Source organism: Natrix helvetica, assembly GCF_964273705.1.
Source record: "Natrix helvetica genome assembly, chromosome: 10".
In the NCBI taxonomy this organism is placed as follows: Eukaryota; Metazoa; Chordata; class Lepidosauria; order Squamata; family Natricidae; genus Natrix; species Natrix helvetica.
The window spans coordinates 20,847,997-20,862,044 of record NC_138561.1 but is presented as its reverse complement, the minus strand read 5'-3'; the positions used below and the strand labels follow the sequence as shown (position 1 = coordinate 20,862,044).

The 14,048-nt window shown below is 42.9% G+C and overlaps 1 protein-coding gene across 1 annotated transcript in view; it reads right to left on the bottom strand.

The window, feature by feature from the left end:
- The window catches only part of CRISPLD2 (cysteine rich secretory protein LCCL domain containing 2), a 37,745-nt gene that overhangs the window by 19,296 nt on the left and 4,401 nt on the right, over nt 1–14,048 (bottom strand). Inside the window, exons 2-6 of the mRNA XM_081963479.1 lie at nt 10,679–11,001; nt 5,988–6,106; nt 4,810–4,942; nt 4,529–4,644; nt 2,744–2,844 (exon numbers count right to left, since the gene is read on the bottom strand). Of these exons, the coding sequence (XP_081819605.1) occupies nt 2,744–2,844; nt 4,529–4,644; nt 4,810–4,942; nt 5,988–6,106; nt 10,679–10,927 (718 nt within the window). The 5' untranslated portion in view covers nt 10,928–11,001. The remainder of the gene's footprint in view (nt 1–2,743; nt 2,845–4,528; nt 4,645–4,809; nt 4,943–5,987; nt 6,107–10,678; nt 11,002–14,048) is intronic.

The window sequence follows — 14,048 nt, the reverse complement described above, 5'->3', positions numbered from 1 at the left end:
CCTTTTCGTAAAATTCATTTATCTATTTTTAATTTTTGGGCACATTTCAATGAGAAGAAACAGTTAATTATGTTATTTCTCACCTTTTTTCAGCTTTTACTGCCTTGGGCAAACTTTTCTTTTTAAAGACTGATAATGGCCTGGCCTATTTTTCATTGGCCTTTTTGTAATCTTGTACTAATTGGAACATTATTTTAATTTTGGGTTTTTTTTCCTTAATTGGTCCTTAGGGACTGTCTTCTCAAACAAATAAAAAAGGAGGGATTTTGGGTACCTAACAATTTGGTGTACCCCAATTTGGCTAATTTGGCATAGGTAACATAATAGATTTAAAAAGTTTGTTTGCCTCCCCCGCAAGGGGGACGAGGATATGCTGTGCTTGCTTCCACAGATCTTTGTGGATTCTAGCATGTGACCAGTTCTCAAATCCAGTTCCAGAGATGACCAAGATGACTTTACAGACAGCACAGTGGCCAATACAATCTTGCCAAAACAGCTGTCCAGTGATGTGAATGTTTACCTGAATCCAACCATTGAACAATATATTGGCAAAGCAGGAGAACTTGGAGATGATCTTTGGAACGATAATAATTTTGTAAAGGATGTTGCTAAGACTGCTAAAAAGTTGAATCTCACAAATTGTTGGATTTGTATGCATATGCCTGGGGATGCAAGGGGAGGGTTAACATTACATGGGTTGCCTTTTAATCTTAGTGGGTGGAAAACCTTTCAGCCTGAGTCTAAGGCCACATATAAGATATCAGCTAAGGTTCATTTAAAGTTGAGAGAAAGTGCCTCTATTTGTTTCCAATCATTTGGGTTGTTTTCCAATGCCATCAGCATGGGGAATTGGTCCTGATGTAATAAGACTCATATTTGGAGTTCCTCTCAGAGATGTTCTGCTATTATGAGTCAGCTTACTGTCAAAAGCGGAAGTACGAAGGGTTCCACGGTCTACGAAAGTAATGATTATTTATTTATTTATTTATTTATTTATTTATTATTTTGACTTCTTAGTCGCCCCCTCTCCCCCAAGGGACTCAGGGCAACGTACACCAGCAGCAGTCACAACGATACAATATGGAGGAGGTGGAACAATAAATAAATAAATTACAATAATTTAAAACAATTAAAAACCCCAATGATAGTTAAAGTTAAAAATTAAAATTAAAAATGCCCAAGAGGTGGAGAAGCTCTAAATTAAGCCAGGCCGGCTAGTCGGAACAGGTGGGTCTTAAGTTTCATGCGGAAGGAGCGGAGGTCAGTTGTTGTCCTAATGTCTGGGGGGAGGTCATTCCAAAGGGTAGGGCCCATCACAGAGAAGGCCCTACTCCTGGGCGCCGCCCTCTGACACTCTCTGGAGGACGGCACCCAGAGAAGTCCCTCCCTGTGCGAGCGAATAGGTCGCAGGGATGTGTGGGGCAGAACGCGATCCCGATAATATGACAGTGACTGAGTATTGGGCTTGCAGTTTTATGGAAAGTTTAATCACCATAGCTAACTCGTCTGGAAACGCTGCCTTGCCAAATGGCATGTGGCTCCTGTGCGGGAATGAAGGATATCGTCAAATCCCTAAGGATTGGAAAGGAATTTGTATATTTGGTTTGGTGATTCCTGTGATTTATGCTATTGATAAACTACCTAACACTCGATTTCGCAACAGAAGGGATAACATTGAATCTCCTCTTTCTTTGGGGGGTAATATAGGCACACAAATCAGTAGAGCAGTTTTACCTCCATGAGGAGTTGCTATGAATTATAGAGATTTGCATAGTTTGAATAATTGGACTGTTGCCATGTTTAATGAAACCATATTAAGTGTTAAACTTATTAATCAGGAATTGAAAAAGATAAGAGAAGTTACTTTGCAAAATCGGTATGCTCTTGATATTGTTTTAGCTGCTAAGGGAGGTGTGTGTGCTTTGATTCATTCTCATTGCTGTATGTATATACATGATAATTCACCTAATATCACTAAAACAGTGCAAGTTATGGAAGATATAATCAAGAATAATCCACTCCGAGGGACTGGTTCGGGTGCCGTAGACATATGGGGAGCCATGTGGTCCTGGTTGCCTGATGGCTCCTGGATTCGGAGTATAATTTCCATCGGAATCATGGTGGTTGTAGCCCTTGTGCTGCTTTGCTGTTGTATTTAATGTATTCCTTATTTGCTGTCTGTATGTAGAATTATGTTTTTTAGGAAGGAACAAACGATTATGTATTCAAGCAGCCAAGATGAACTTCTGAAGGTCACAACTTTTGCGACAGAAAATAAAACAGAAAAGGAGGAGATGTGGGAATAAACTGACTGTACATGTCTGTGGGTTTTAGCTAGAACATAACAGGACATGTGGTTTTGGCTAGAAGGAACTGTTGCTCTTGGCTAGGAGGAACTGGGATTCTTTGTATGGCGATAAACAAGTCCTTATATGTATCATTATATTCTCATATGTATCATTATATGTAACCAATCATTTTTGAGTGCTTAAAGCTTCCTGTTATATTCTAATAAAAGAGGGTGTCGGGCGTAGCCCGAGGCTTCTCATCCCGAGGACAATCCTTGTGTCCGTATCTTTCATGGGTAGCCGGGAAAATCTCCTCATGCACCCTTGCAAGGTTGCAACCCAATTCAAAGAAAGCAGAGCTTGTCTACCAGAGATGGGATACTCCATCCCATCGGTGAAGAGGCCAACTTTGAACTAAGCCAAGGTCAACATTGGCCCACTAATAGATCACATACCTTTATAACAGAGGTTAGCCTGACACCCTCCTCCATAGCCAGTTGGGCATTCAGAACAGGATCCGCCATTTTTATACGGGGCTTCTCCAATCCAGTTGCCTCTGAAAAATTCACACAGAACGTTCCTTGTTATCTTTCTTTCATCTTGTGTTAGGCTCACAGCATGTAAAATCATCTCTGGGGACTGTTTTAGGCCCGGTGCCTGACTTGTTATGTTCTCAAGACCTCTGATCCATGAGGGGGAAATAATGTTCACACTGTGACTTTGGTTTGATAGATTACAGTTCATATGGGAACATTCTGCCTTAAATGTATAGGTCAGGGACATTCTGATGAGAACTGAAAGCACCAACGTTATGCCTCAGAATCAACTGTTGTGGCTCATCAGATTCGGAGAGTGAGGATTTTGGGGAGGAACATGGGCCATTCCTGGAGTCTGGGGAAGGCTCTGATGAGGGCTCTGTGTCAGAGGCAGAGAGGGGGCCAGGGCCATCTGACAGTTATCAGCTGCCTTCAGAGTCAGACATCACTGAGGCAGACGAACAGCTGGAGCCTATTCCCAGTGTGCGCATGCACAGAGCTGCCAGACAAAGGGAAGAGCTAAAGAACAAGGGTCGACTTGGGAGTAAGGCCACAGGTGGACGATGGCCCCTCCCAGAGGAAATAAAAGAGGAGCGAAAGGGGAGTGGAGTTTGCAGGAGACAATGAGTTCGCTTCATTGGTTTGTGACTCTCCAAAACTCCTGGTCAAGTTTTGCAGATATCGGCCTGTCAGCTCTGCAAGCCAGATAAGGTCTGTGACCGTAAATCCTCCCTTGAAAGACTTTGCTGGATGTGAATGAGCAAAATTCACAGTCAATTAATAAAAGGGTTTTTTTAAGGCAAGGAGTTTGCTTCATGCTCTTGGGAAGCCTCGGTCAGAACACCAACCAGGTTCCACAAAACCATTATTCAGGGTCTCCCCGATTTCTTTCCCCCAAATCCCTTTGGGTGGGTAGGAAACCCATCTGAATGCTACAAGGTCTTTCCCGGTCAAAAACGTCTTCTAGCTGAAAGTGACTCCCAGGTGTCTTCCGAGGGATGAATAAATATTAGCTCTTGTGTGTGACTGAGAAGCCTTGGCAGCATCTGGGAACATTAGCTTCACGTAGCGCTTGCCACACGCTAAACTCTCATCTTTAACGGGCAGGAGTCACTCGACACTTCATCTGTCTTTTCAAGATGGAAAGGAACTTTGTCCCAGGCCCATCAGGGACCCGTCTGTTGTCCAAACATCTCAACCAGGAAAAGCAACCATTTTGATACAAACCTTCAAAGTACCAGCAGTGAAACAAAACTTAAAATCAGCTGGCTAAAATTTTAAGTCCAAAGAACCTAGAGCTGTGCGTTGTCGTGTTGGAATTTCTCCAACTAGTCCTGATGTTCTAACATTTTGGGCACATCCCATGATCTAAACTTTAATCTGGCCCAGGTTCCTCCCCAACCTCCTCACTGTCCGAATCTGCTGCCTGCTGGCAGGCCACAACAGCATGTGTAAATGTGTAGTAAGTATGTTTATGGGTAGATATATACTTCTTTTGAGAGCAGGCAACAGAATTTCACTTGTATATGTAAAAAAAAATGACAATAAAGGTGATCTTTATCCCCGAGTCCCTTCGGGGAGAGGGAGCGGTTTATAAATGTAATAAATAAAATAAATAATAATAAATCTTCTCTACCTCATTATTTGGCTTCACGTTCAACACAAAGCCACAGAGTTTGTTCTCCTGCCCCCCTGTAGCCTTACTTGGGAGAATAGTTGCAGACCAAGTACACCGCGTTTTCCCACACTTCTCCCCACACGTCCATCCTCTTGCAGACATTAATGGCACAGCCAATTTTGTTGGTTGTAGCCCAGACCACCTGGAAAGAAACACAAGAAGCAAATTGATAGAAAGAAATTACCCCGGTTCAATTCGTCTTGCTCTTCAACCTATTTTTGTAGCTCTGCCCACTCGAGTGGCAAGCTTGAGGGAGGGCAAGGCATCAGTTCTAAGGCTCCATGTCAGCCGCTGCTGTTGGCCTTACCTGTGTGTAATGTGTGCACATGGGTCCTGTGCATCGGTTGGGACACCAAGGGTTGCATTCATGGGGATATGGGTAGGTGTAATCTTTCACTTCGTCGTACCAAGACTGGACGTGAGAACTTGGAGAACGATACCTAAGGAAAAAAATGGGAAGAGGTTCTTGTGTAACAAACAAGACCATTGTTGGGGCAAGCTGGCGGCCTGTGGAGCTGGCAGTAGAGTTGGACAATGAGGAGGATGGGGAGGAACATGGGCCAGTCCTGGAGTGTGGGGAAGGCTCGGACGACGGCTCTGCATCTGATCATCTGGTAGTTATGTGCTGCCTCCAGAGCCTCTGGAGTCTGACATCAGCAAGCAGAAGAACAGTGTGAGCCTGTTCCCATGCGCATGCCAGAGTGGCATGCCAAAGTGACCAGAACAGTTAAGACAAAAGAGGTGACTCAGGAGTAAGGCTTGGAGATAATTGGCCCCTCCTGTAAAACATAAAAGAGGAGCAAACGGACGTGCACCTTTGCAGGAAGCAATTACTTCATCTAGTCAGTTCAAACTCTGATAAGTCTTGTTTGACTCTGCTAAGTTTGGCCTTGCAAAACTAATTGGCAATTAGGTCTTTGGCAGCGTTTCAAGGGTGATAAGGTGGGTGTTTATCAACATTCCGCTGAAAGACTGCGGCAATTCGAGCAGACATCTGTCAGACTCTTCACAGACTGTTTGTGAATCATTATGGGCTGTGAATGACCATAACTCACAGCTGTTTAAATAAAAGAGGGGTTTTGGCACTAAGCGTGTGATTTATGCTTTCTCATAAAGCCTAGATCAGAACAACCATCAACCAGCTCTTTGCCCAGCGTGCCTAGCCAGCTACAAACACATGTTTCTGTATACATTTGTGTATGTGTCAGTGTGCATACCCAGATGCACTGTTTGTGCTTCAACATCAAGATGAATGTGGAAGTCATAAAAATGGACTGAAAACAGGGCTTGAAACCAAGCCAAACATTCAGACCTGTTGCCAGCCAATTCTTCCCATTAGGAACTAGCAATAACACACGACATAAAGAAAGCATAAATTCTTATGATTACAGCAGTAGGCTGCAATGTTCAACCAGGATTATGTCAAACACATTCCACTGGTCAAACAGACACATACCATCTCAAGATTTAAGTCTGCAGTCTTACCTTCCTGAGTGAACAGCCAAGTTCTGGCCGATGGATGGGAGGAGACTGGCAGGTCCATGGTCCCAGATGCATTGGTGAGCCCAAGATTCAGCAGATCTCTCCAGCTCTTCATCCCATCTCTAAAGAAGACAACGGGAGGAAAAACACTAGTAGGTCAACATAGAAGAGAATTCTTTGTTGGCCAAGTGTGATTGGACACACAAGGGATTTGTCTTTGGTGCAGATGCTCTCAGTGTACATAAAAAAACAAGATACATTTGTCAAGAATCATAAGGTACAGCACTTAATGATAATCATAGGGTACAAATAAGCAATCAGGAAACAATCAATATCAATATAAATTGTAAGGATACAAGCAACAAAATTACAGCCTTGCAGTCATAAGTGGGAGGAAATGGGTGATAGGAAAGATGAAAGATTAATAGTAGTGCAGCCTTAGTGAATAGTTTGACAGTGTTGAGGGAATTATTTGTTTAGCAGAGTGATAGCATTCAGGAAAAAACTGTTCTTGTGTCTAGTTGTCTTGGTGTGCAGTGCTCTATAGCATCATTTTTGAGGGTAGGAGTTGAAACAATTTATGTCCAAGATGTGAGGGGTCTGTAAATATTTTCGTGCCTCTCTTTGACTCGTGCAGTGTACAGGTCCCCAATGGAAGGCAGGTTGGTAATAATTGTTTTTTTCTGCAGTTCTAATTATCCTCTGAAGTCCGTGTCTGTCTTGTTGGGTTGCAGAACCAAACCAGACAGTTATAGAGGTGCAGATGACAGACTCAATCATTCCTCTGTAGAACTGAATCAGCAGCTCTAGCATATCTAAAGTCAACATCTCAAGTGTGTGGACTTCAACTCCCAGTTCTCCAGCCAGCCTATGCAGGCTGAGGGATTTGGGGAGTTGAAGTTTCCACACCTTAGAGTTCCCTGGAGAATTCTGGGAGTTGAAGTCCCCACCTTTTAAAGTTGCCAAGGCTGAGAAACATTGCTCCAACATGTACATAAAATTAGTAGTGAAATGTGCAACTCCGTGTTTAGCAGGGTGTTAAATTTAAAACAGGCCTTGTTGGATTAAAGTTGTTAACTTTGATTTTTGTTTTTTTGGCAGACTTTGAACTGAACATGGCTTTTCTTATCCAGAGCATGACACTGAAAGATGTTCTCGCACATTCTTTCAATTAGCTGAAATTCAGACGGGAAATACGGGGGCTATAACTAGCTAATTTTTCTGCAAAGAGCAGTCCTTGGGCTTACAGCCTTCAAAGGAGTGGAGAATCTACACACACACACACACACACACACACACACTTTGAAACAGAAAAGACTTAAAAGTTTCTGCATTCTGAAGCTGTAGGCTGGGATTTCTAAGTTCTGCTATGATAGATATGAACACACTTATTTTATTTATTCGTTTGTTGATTAGGCTCATATGCTGCTCCAATTGCTGACAACTTTTATGAAGTGGGGGATTATGAACCAGCCACAGGAGATCCCACGTACAGCTGGTTTTTCAGCTAAATCCTTTAAGGGTTCTTTTTATATTCTGTAGGATCTCCAGCAGAAGGAAAAGAAAAACCACACACATGAGGTCAGGGTACCGAGCACAGCCAAACACGAAGGACTAGCTAGGCGGGACAAGTAAATAGACACTAACCTGAAGAGTTTTTGGTTGTAGAGCAGAGCTGGAGGAGTCACAAGTGCCAAGAAAAATACATTTATTTGGCCTCCACACTCATGTTGGCTTTCCTAAAAGCAGTGAGATTGTTCCTGGCCTTACAAAAGATGGAACCAACGCTGCCCAGGAGGGAAATGGGTGCTGTCAGGCTACCCAGGGGTTGTGAGAAGGACTGGTTTTGGACTTCTTGTCCCAGGAGATGAAGGCACCAACAGGAAAACATGAGAATAGGCATTTTTGCTCACTTCTTTTCCTAGTATCAGCAGGCTGAGTGGGGAAGTTGCGTCTTCCAGGACAATAATCCTAGCTCATCAAGTATTATGTCGTAACGCATTAAAAAAAATAATTGAGGAATCCCCAACTATGAAGAACCATCAATCCAATGTTAAGACAGGCTGCAACAAAGAATGGTGTCACTCTGAATTGGCTTTGCACTACTGTAAGTATTGTATTGCAAAGCCAATTCACAGTGAGGTCGTTCGTTTTTCTGGCGTCCTGTGAATAAGTAAACTTGTTCCCTCTGTAAAAAAAAAAAATATCCGCTCCCTCCCCATCAACTTCTGAAAGTACTTTTGCTTCTACAGCGAATGCTTCTAAGCCCAATCCTGATTTGAACCCAGATGTAGATTATCATTTTATTAAAGGGATCATCATAAAAGAGATTCCTAAAGGAGGAACTGAAGTCTATGGGGTGGGGCCCTGGAGGGCTGCCTGTAGAGGTCACGGCAATCACAACCATGCACTTAAAGCCCCACCTCTTTAATGTGTGAGGTGATGCACCTAAACACTCCAATGGCAAAGCTGTGGTCACCATCTTGACTGTGATCATCTCAGGGATTTTCCCAGCTCCTTGCATCTTTCCCCAATCAACATAAGATTGCTATTCAAAATATCAGTTGAATGTTGGTTAAAATAACTCAACAGGTTCATGTTAGCTTAGATGAAGGTTTCTTAACCTTGGCAAGCTGAAGGTGCTTGTGGGACTTCGAATGAATTTAGGCCACTATTCTCACTCTTGGCAACTTGAAGATGCATGGAGCAGAATTCCTCACCTAGCGTATGTGGACTCTAAGTTCCAGAATCCCTCATCCGGCAAACATGGACTTCAACTCCCAGAATTCCCCAGCTAGCCTGCTGAATGGAAATTCTGGAAATTGAAGTCCAAGTATGCTGCATGAGGAATTCTGGGACTTAGAGTCCACATATGCTAGGTGAAGAATTCTGGGAGTTGAAGTCCATGCAACTTCAAGTTACCAAGGTTCAAAATACTGGCCTAAATTCATTTAAGGTCCTATATCCCAAAGATAGAATATCAACACTTCTTTGGTTCAGTCCTCAGATAGCTCTAAAGTTCCTTGTGTAAGACTTTGAATTACTAGAATAATTGGATCCAATAGTTTGACTCATAGCAAGCCATATATCAATGCAGGCGGGTATAATCAATCTTAGCTCTGTGGGATCCCTCCTTTATATTTAGAATGGATCTGGTATCTTGTACAGGCGGAGAAAACATTCTGTTCTTTCCTTATACACATGCACACCCGCAGTGTTTGGTTGCAATCTCACATTTAATGGACATTTCGCTTTGCATGAAATCATCTTTAATTCATATTTATTGGCGTCTGGAGAAGTGGGCCTACGTCAGAAAAATGTTCCGTCAAAAGCCTTCGCATGGTCACATAAACATGTGAAAATCTTTGTTTTTCTTAAATAAAAAAAGTCACCAGGAACAACACACACACACACACACACACACACACACAAACTTCTGAGAAAAGATTCCTGCATTCTGCTCTTGCTGACAAACCTAGAATGACAAATAGCAAACGACTGGGAATATTTTGAAGCTAGAAGTGATTTATTATTTCTCTCTCTCTCTCTTTCTCTCTCTCTCTCTCTCTCTTTCTCTCTCTTTCTTCTCTTGCTTTCATCTCTCTCCCCCCCTCTTTTCTTTCTCCCCTCTCTCTCCTTTCTCTCCATTCTCCCTCTCTCCTCTCCATTCTCTTTCTCGTCCCTTGCTTTCATCTCTCTCTCCTCTTTCCCTTTTTTCTTCCCCCTCTCTCCTTTATCTCCATTCTCCCTCTCTCCTCTCCATACTCTCTCTCTCTTCCAGTCTCTAGATTTCTAAGTTGCTATTTGTAAAGGAAGGAGCTCTTTTTATAGTAAAATGTTCTCCGTACTTTTGCCATTTTTCCATTCCCAATTCTCACAAGAGAAGCATGAGAAAGAGGGCTCAACGTCATCCCACAGCTGGTCCCCTGGTTAACTGGGCGAGGACGAAGAAATGAAAAATATAAACGTATACTGCAGAAGCCAGGTTTCTCAACTTCAGCAACTTTTAAGATGTGTAGTCTACAACTCCCAGAATGCAATCAGGAACAAAATGTAGATATTAGGGTTCCTGGGAGCAATATTGAGCATTCGTGCGTAGAAAGGGTTGTTTTTGGACTGACCCCGCCAACAGATGGTTCCTTTCTCACTGAAACGACTCAAGAAACCACAATCTGAGTTGGCTTTAAGAAAGGCTTAGAGGGAAGATTTCTTGCTCTGGAATTTGGGATGAGTAACTGTCCTCAAAGGAGAGTGGAACAAGGTTATAGGGCTACATGGTCAGATGGAATGGCATGGCATGATTCACAAGCATCTTTTATTGAGAATTCTCTTCTTCTCACAGATGGAAGGGCCCAGAATGCTGAATGGGGAGGAGGGGGGGTGCCAAAAGAGTTACTCACAAGAAAGTTTCTAATCATGTAGAATTGCATTTGTCTGTATCCCTGTCTATCTAGAATGTCTGTCTGCCATCCATCCATCCATTCATCTACAGTATCTATCATCTATCCATCCATCCATCCATCCATCCATCATCTATCTATCTATCTATCTATCTATCTATCTATCTATCTATCTATCTATCTATCTATCTATCATCTATCTATCTATCATCTATTTTACCAAAATGCTGCACAAAATCCATATATCCCTGATTGGCTATATGGATTTATGCACAGTCAGCATTTTGAACTCACCATGTATTCCATGTTGGATGCTGAAGGGTAGACTTCCCCTCTCAATGTATTGTGAAGCATCAGGATTTCATCTTGGTCACTTTTGGAAATTGATCTCTTGGCCCTTGAGTGCGTTGGTCCATCTTGGTATTGATTAAGGATGTTTTCCAAGTGGGTGGCATTGGGCAAGAAGAAACAGTGGATGCCATGAGTCAGGAAGAGGAGGAGGGATGGTATGATGAGCCAAGGAATGATAGGATTCTTAGCCATTTTCTGCGTGGTGGAAATAAGAGGTGTGCAAACAATACTCTTCCAAGGGAACACTTCTGCAGTATTCTATAGACCTACAAATACAAAATGGGTGTGTGTGATTATTTTGAGTCCCACAATGAGTTTTTCAACTTATGAAGGTGTTCCTTCAAGTTGTTTCCTGTTCTCTACTCATTCAAAAACTGGGGGTCTAATTTAAAGACTTCTGGACTTCAACTCCCAGAATTCCTCAGCTAGCCATGGCTTACTGAGAAAGAGGTCTTGGGAATAATTCCATCCTCTTTTAATGGAAGCAGAATTAGTCACTTGGAGAGTGGGTGTAGAGGAATATTTTCTACATCAAGACATGATCGGTCAAGAAAGATGCAGGAGAACGCCAGGAAGACCAGATGCTCATATTCTCCTCTCAGTGGCCACTTTCCAATTAACATCACAGACTAACTCCCACCTAGCATTTATGTGCAGTTCATGGAGCGTTCTTGGGAAGAGGGGGGAATAGATTGTATTTTCCATCAAGTTGAGTGAGGTGAGTAGAAAACAGCTGGGAAACACTTTGCAGCAGGGTGTTAGTCTCTGTCTTGTGTTCCAAGCCTGGAGAAAAATCTACCAAGGATGATAGAAACCAACAGAGAAGGTCAACCAAGGAATGATCTTGTGGAAGGGACTTCCTTTAGAGCCATGAATCTCAACCTTGGCAACTTTAAAATGTGTGGACCTCAAGTCCCAGAATTCTCCAGCCCATCATGCTTTTACAGCAGGAGTGTCCAACCTTGGCCACTTTAAGGCTTGTGAACTTCAAGATGGCAACTCCCAGAATTCCCCAGCCAACCATGGCCAAGGTTAGAGACCCCTGCTTTAGGGAAAGATGGCACTTCCCATCCCCTGTTTATGCTCATAATAAAACTTCACTTAAAAGTTTGACTAAATAAATCATGTTGTGATAGACACCCCAACTTTTGTTGACTCTTTTTCTTTCCTGGTCTTCTGAGCAGAGAATTCAACTTACTTCTACTGTGCAGCAATGAAATGGTATTTCCCACCACCCCCACCCCCTTTCTGCTGGCTGAGAATATTTTGAATATGAAGATAGTTTTGCTTTAAATGTGAGCCTTTCCCAGCTGGCTGGCTAGGATCAAGGCTGGCATTTTTTGTACATTCAAAGCAAACATTAGCAAGAAACATTTCGTCCTAAGCCGCGTATTTAAAACAGCAGTTGTTGTTTTTTTTAAAAAAAAAAAGAAAAAAAAAGAAAGTGGAATATTCCTCTCCCCCCCCCCCCCACCTCAAGCCCCACTGAATCAACCTCCTTAAAACTGGTTCCCTCCCAGGGCCTCCTGGCTTCTACATGCTGTGTGGCGACTTTCAGCATGATTCCCCCTGATTGTCTCCAAAATCCACAAAGCACAGATAAATCTAGGCAGCTGACATTTGATCTTCCCCCAAACTATCCAGCCTGGTTTCTCAAATGATGAATCCTGTGTGTGTGTGTGTGTGCAACTGCTGTCTTAACCTCATCTTTAAAAAGGAAATAGTTCTCCCCCCCCCTCTCTCTCTTTCTCTTTTTTGTTCTTGTAAACTCTCCTCCTCTTGATCTCTTCAACCTTTCCCACCCACTCAGCTCCCGCCCAGCAAGAGGCAAATTTTCTGAGGCTAACCTCAAGCCGCTCCGTTGGTAGACAGTCTGACCCACTTTGGGGAACAATTCCGACTTTCAGAGTTAGGGGGCTCATAAATAGATGCTTTTCTGACAGGTACCCCACAAGGCTGCCTTGTGGCCTAATCTGCTCACAAGTCTCCTGCTTTTAGAGCATTTGCACACACATATACAATATAGGTCTATACACACAAACACACACACACTATATATATATATGTGTGTGTGTGTGTGTGTGTGTGTGTATGCGTATGCGTATGTATATGTATGCACACAGACACACACTCTATACATAGACTTTCTCTCTACACACAAACACATATCATATACATATACAAATATACATATACATATACACACACATTATATATGCAGTGTATAAAATCATACATATCATACACATACGCTATACATAAACACACAAACACTATATGCATACAGGCACAAAACATATATTCTCTCTCTGTCTCTCTCCTTTCTCTCTCTCTCTCTCTCTCTCTCTCTCTCTCTCTCTCTCTCTCTCTCTCTCTCTCTCTCTCTCTCTCTCTCAATTTACCTCCTCTCTGTTTCTCTCTCTCTCTGTAAGGTACATGTGCCTTTGGAAATCAACTCCTTAATGACTTTTTAGAAGCCCAAAGGGTCCAGAGCCCCCCCTCATTCATCTGGTGCAGGTCAGCTGTGTATCTGATGGAGCAAAACCCCAGCAGAGAATTATTTTTCTCTCTCTCTTGCCCAGTCGAGAGCTATTTCCCATTAATCATCCTGTCCACCCTGGTGAATGAATGCAAGGATAGAGGAGATTGTCTTAATTTCCTCCAATGCTTCCGTGTGACAATAGTGGAATCCTGGCACCCTGACAAGGCAGCCCACTGAAACTGCTGCTGGATAAGCCTGTGGGGGATCTGCTAAGGAAGAAACAGTTGAAACTCTTTGGAGAAGAAAACCTTTGGGAAATTGGAAGGCAAATTTTAATTCTTTTCCCTTCCCAGAGGCAGGATCAGTCCCTCTTTGGCATCAAACTCAGTTAAACCTCTCCGGAGAAGGAAATGTCTCTGATTGAGTTGAAATGTGCTTCCTTCCACCTGTGGATGCCAGGTGGACCAATTTCAAGGAACCTTGGAATGGAAACCATTCCTTGTCAAAGCAGGAACACTCCAGAAGACAATGCGCTCTCCAAGAATGAGCACTCTGTGAGTAGCCTTTTCCCGAGTGCATAATTTACACAATGCACCAAATGCCGTGTTGAGCAAGGGAGCCATTTGGGCTCAACTAATAAAAATCAGTGGAAGAGTTGTAAACACTGGGGTCAGCCAGGACGACTGCAAGCTTCCTTCTTGTCCAGGACCTGTCACTGAAGTGGTCAAAACCAGATGTTTTGGCCACAAAATGATTTAAATGAAAGGGTGAGATCACTTGCCAAGCAAAGGGTGCTTCGTCAGCCAGGCCCACATTCCTTGGCATAGCCAA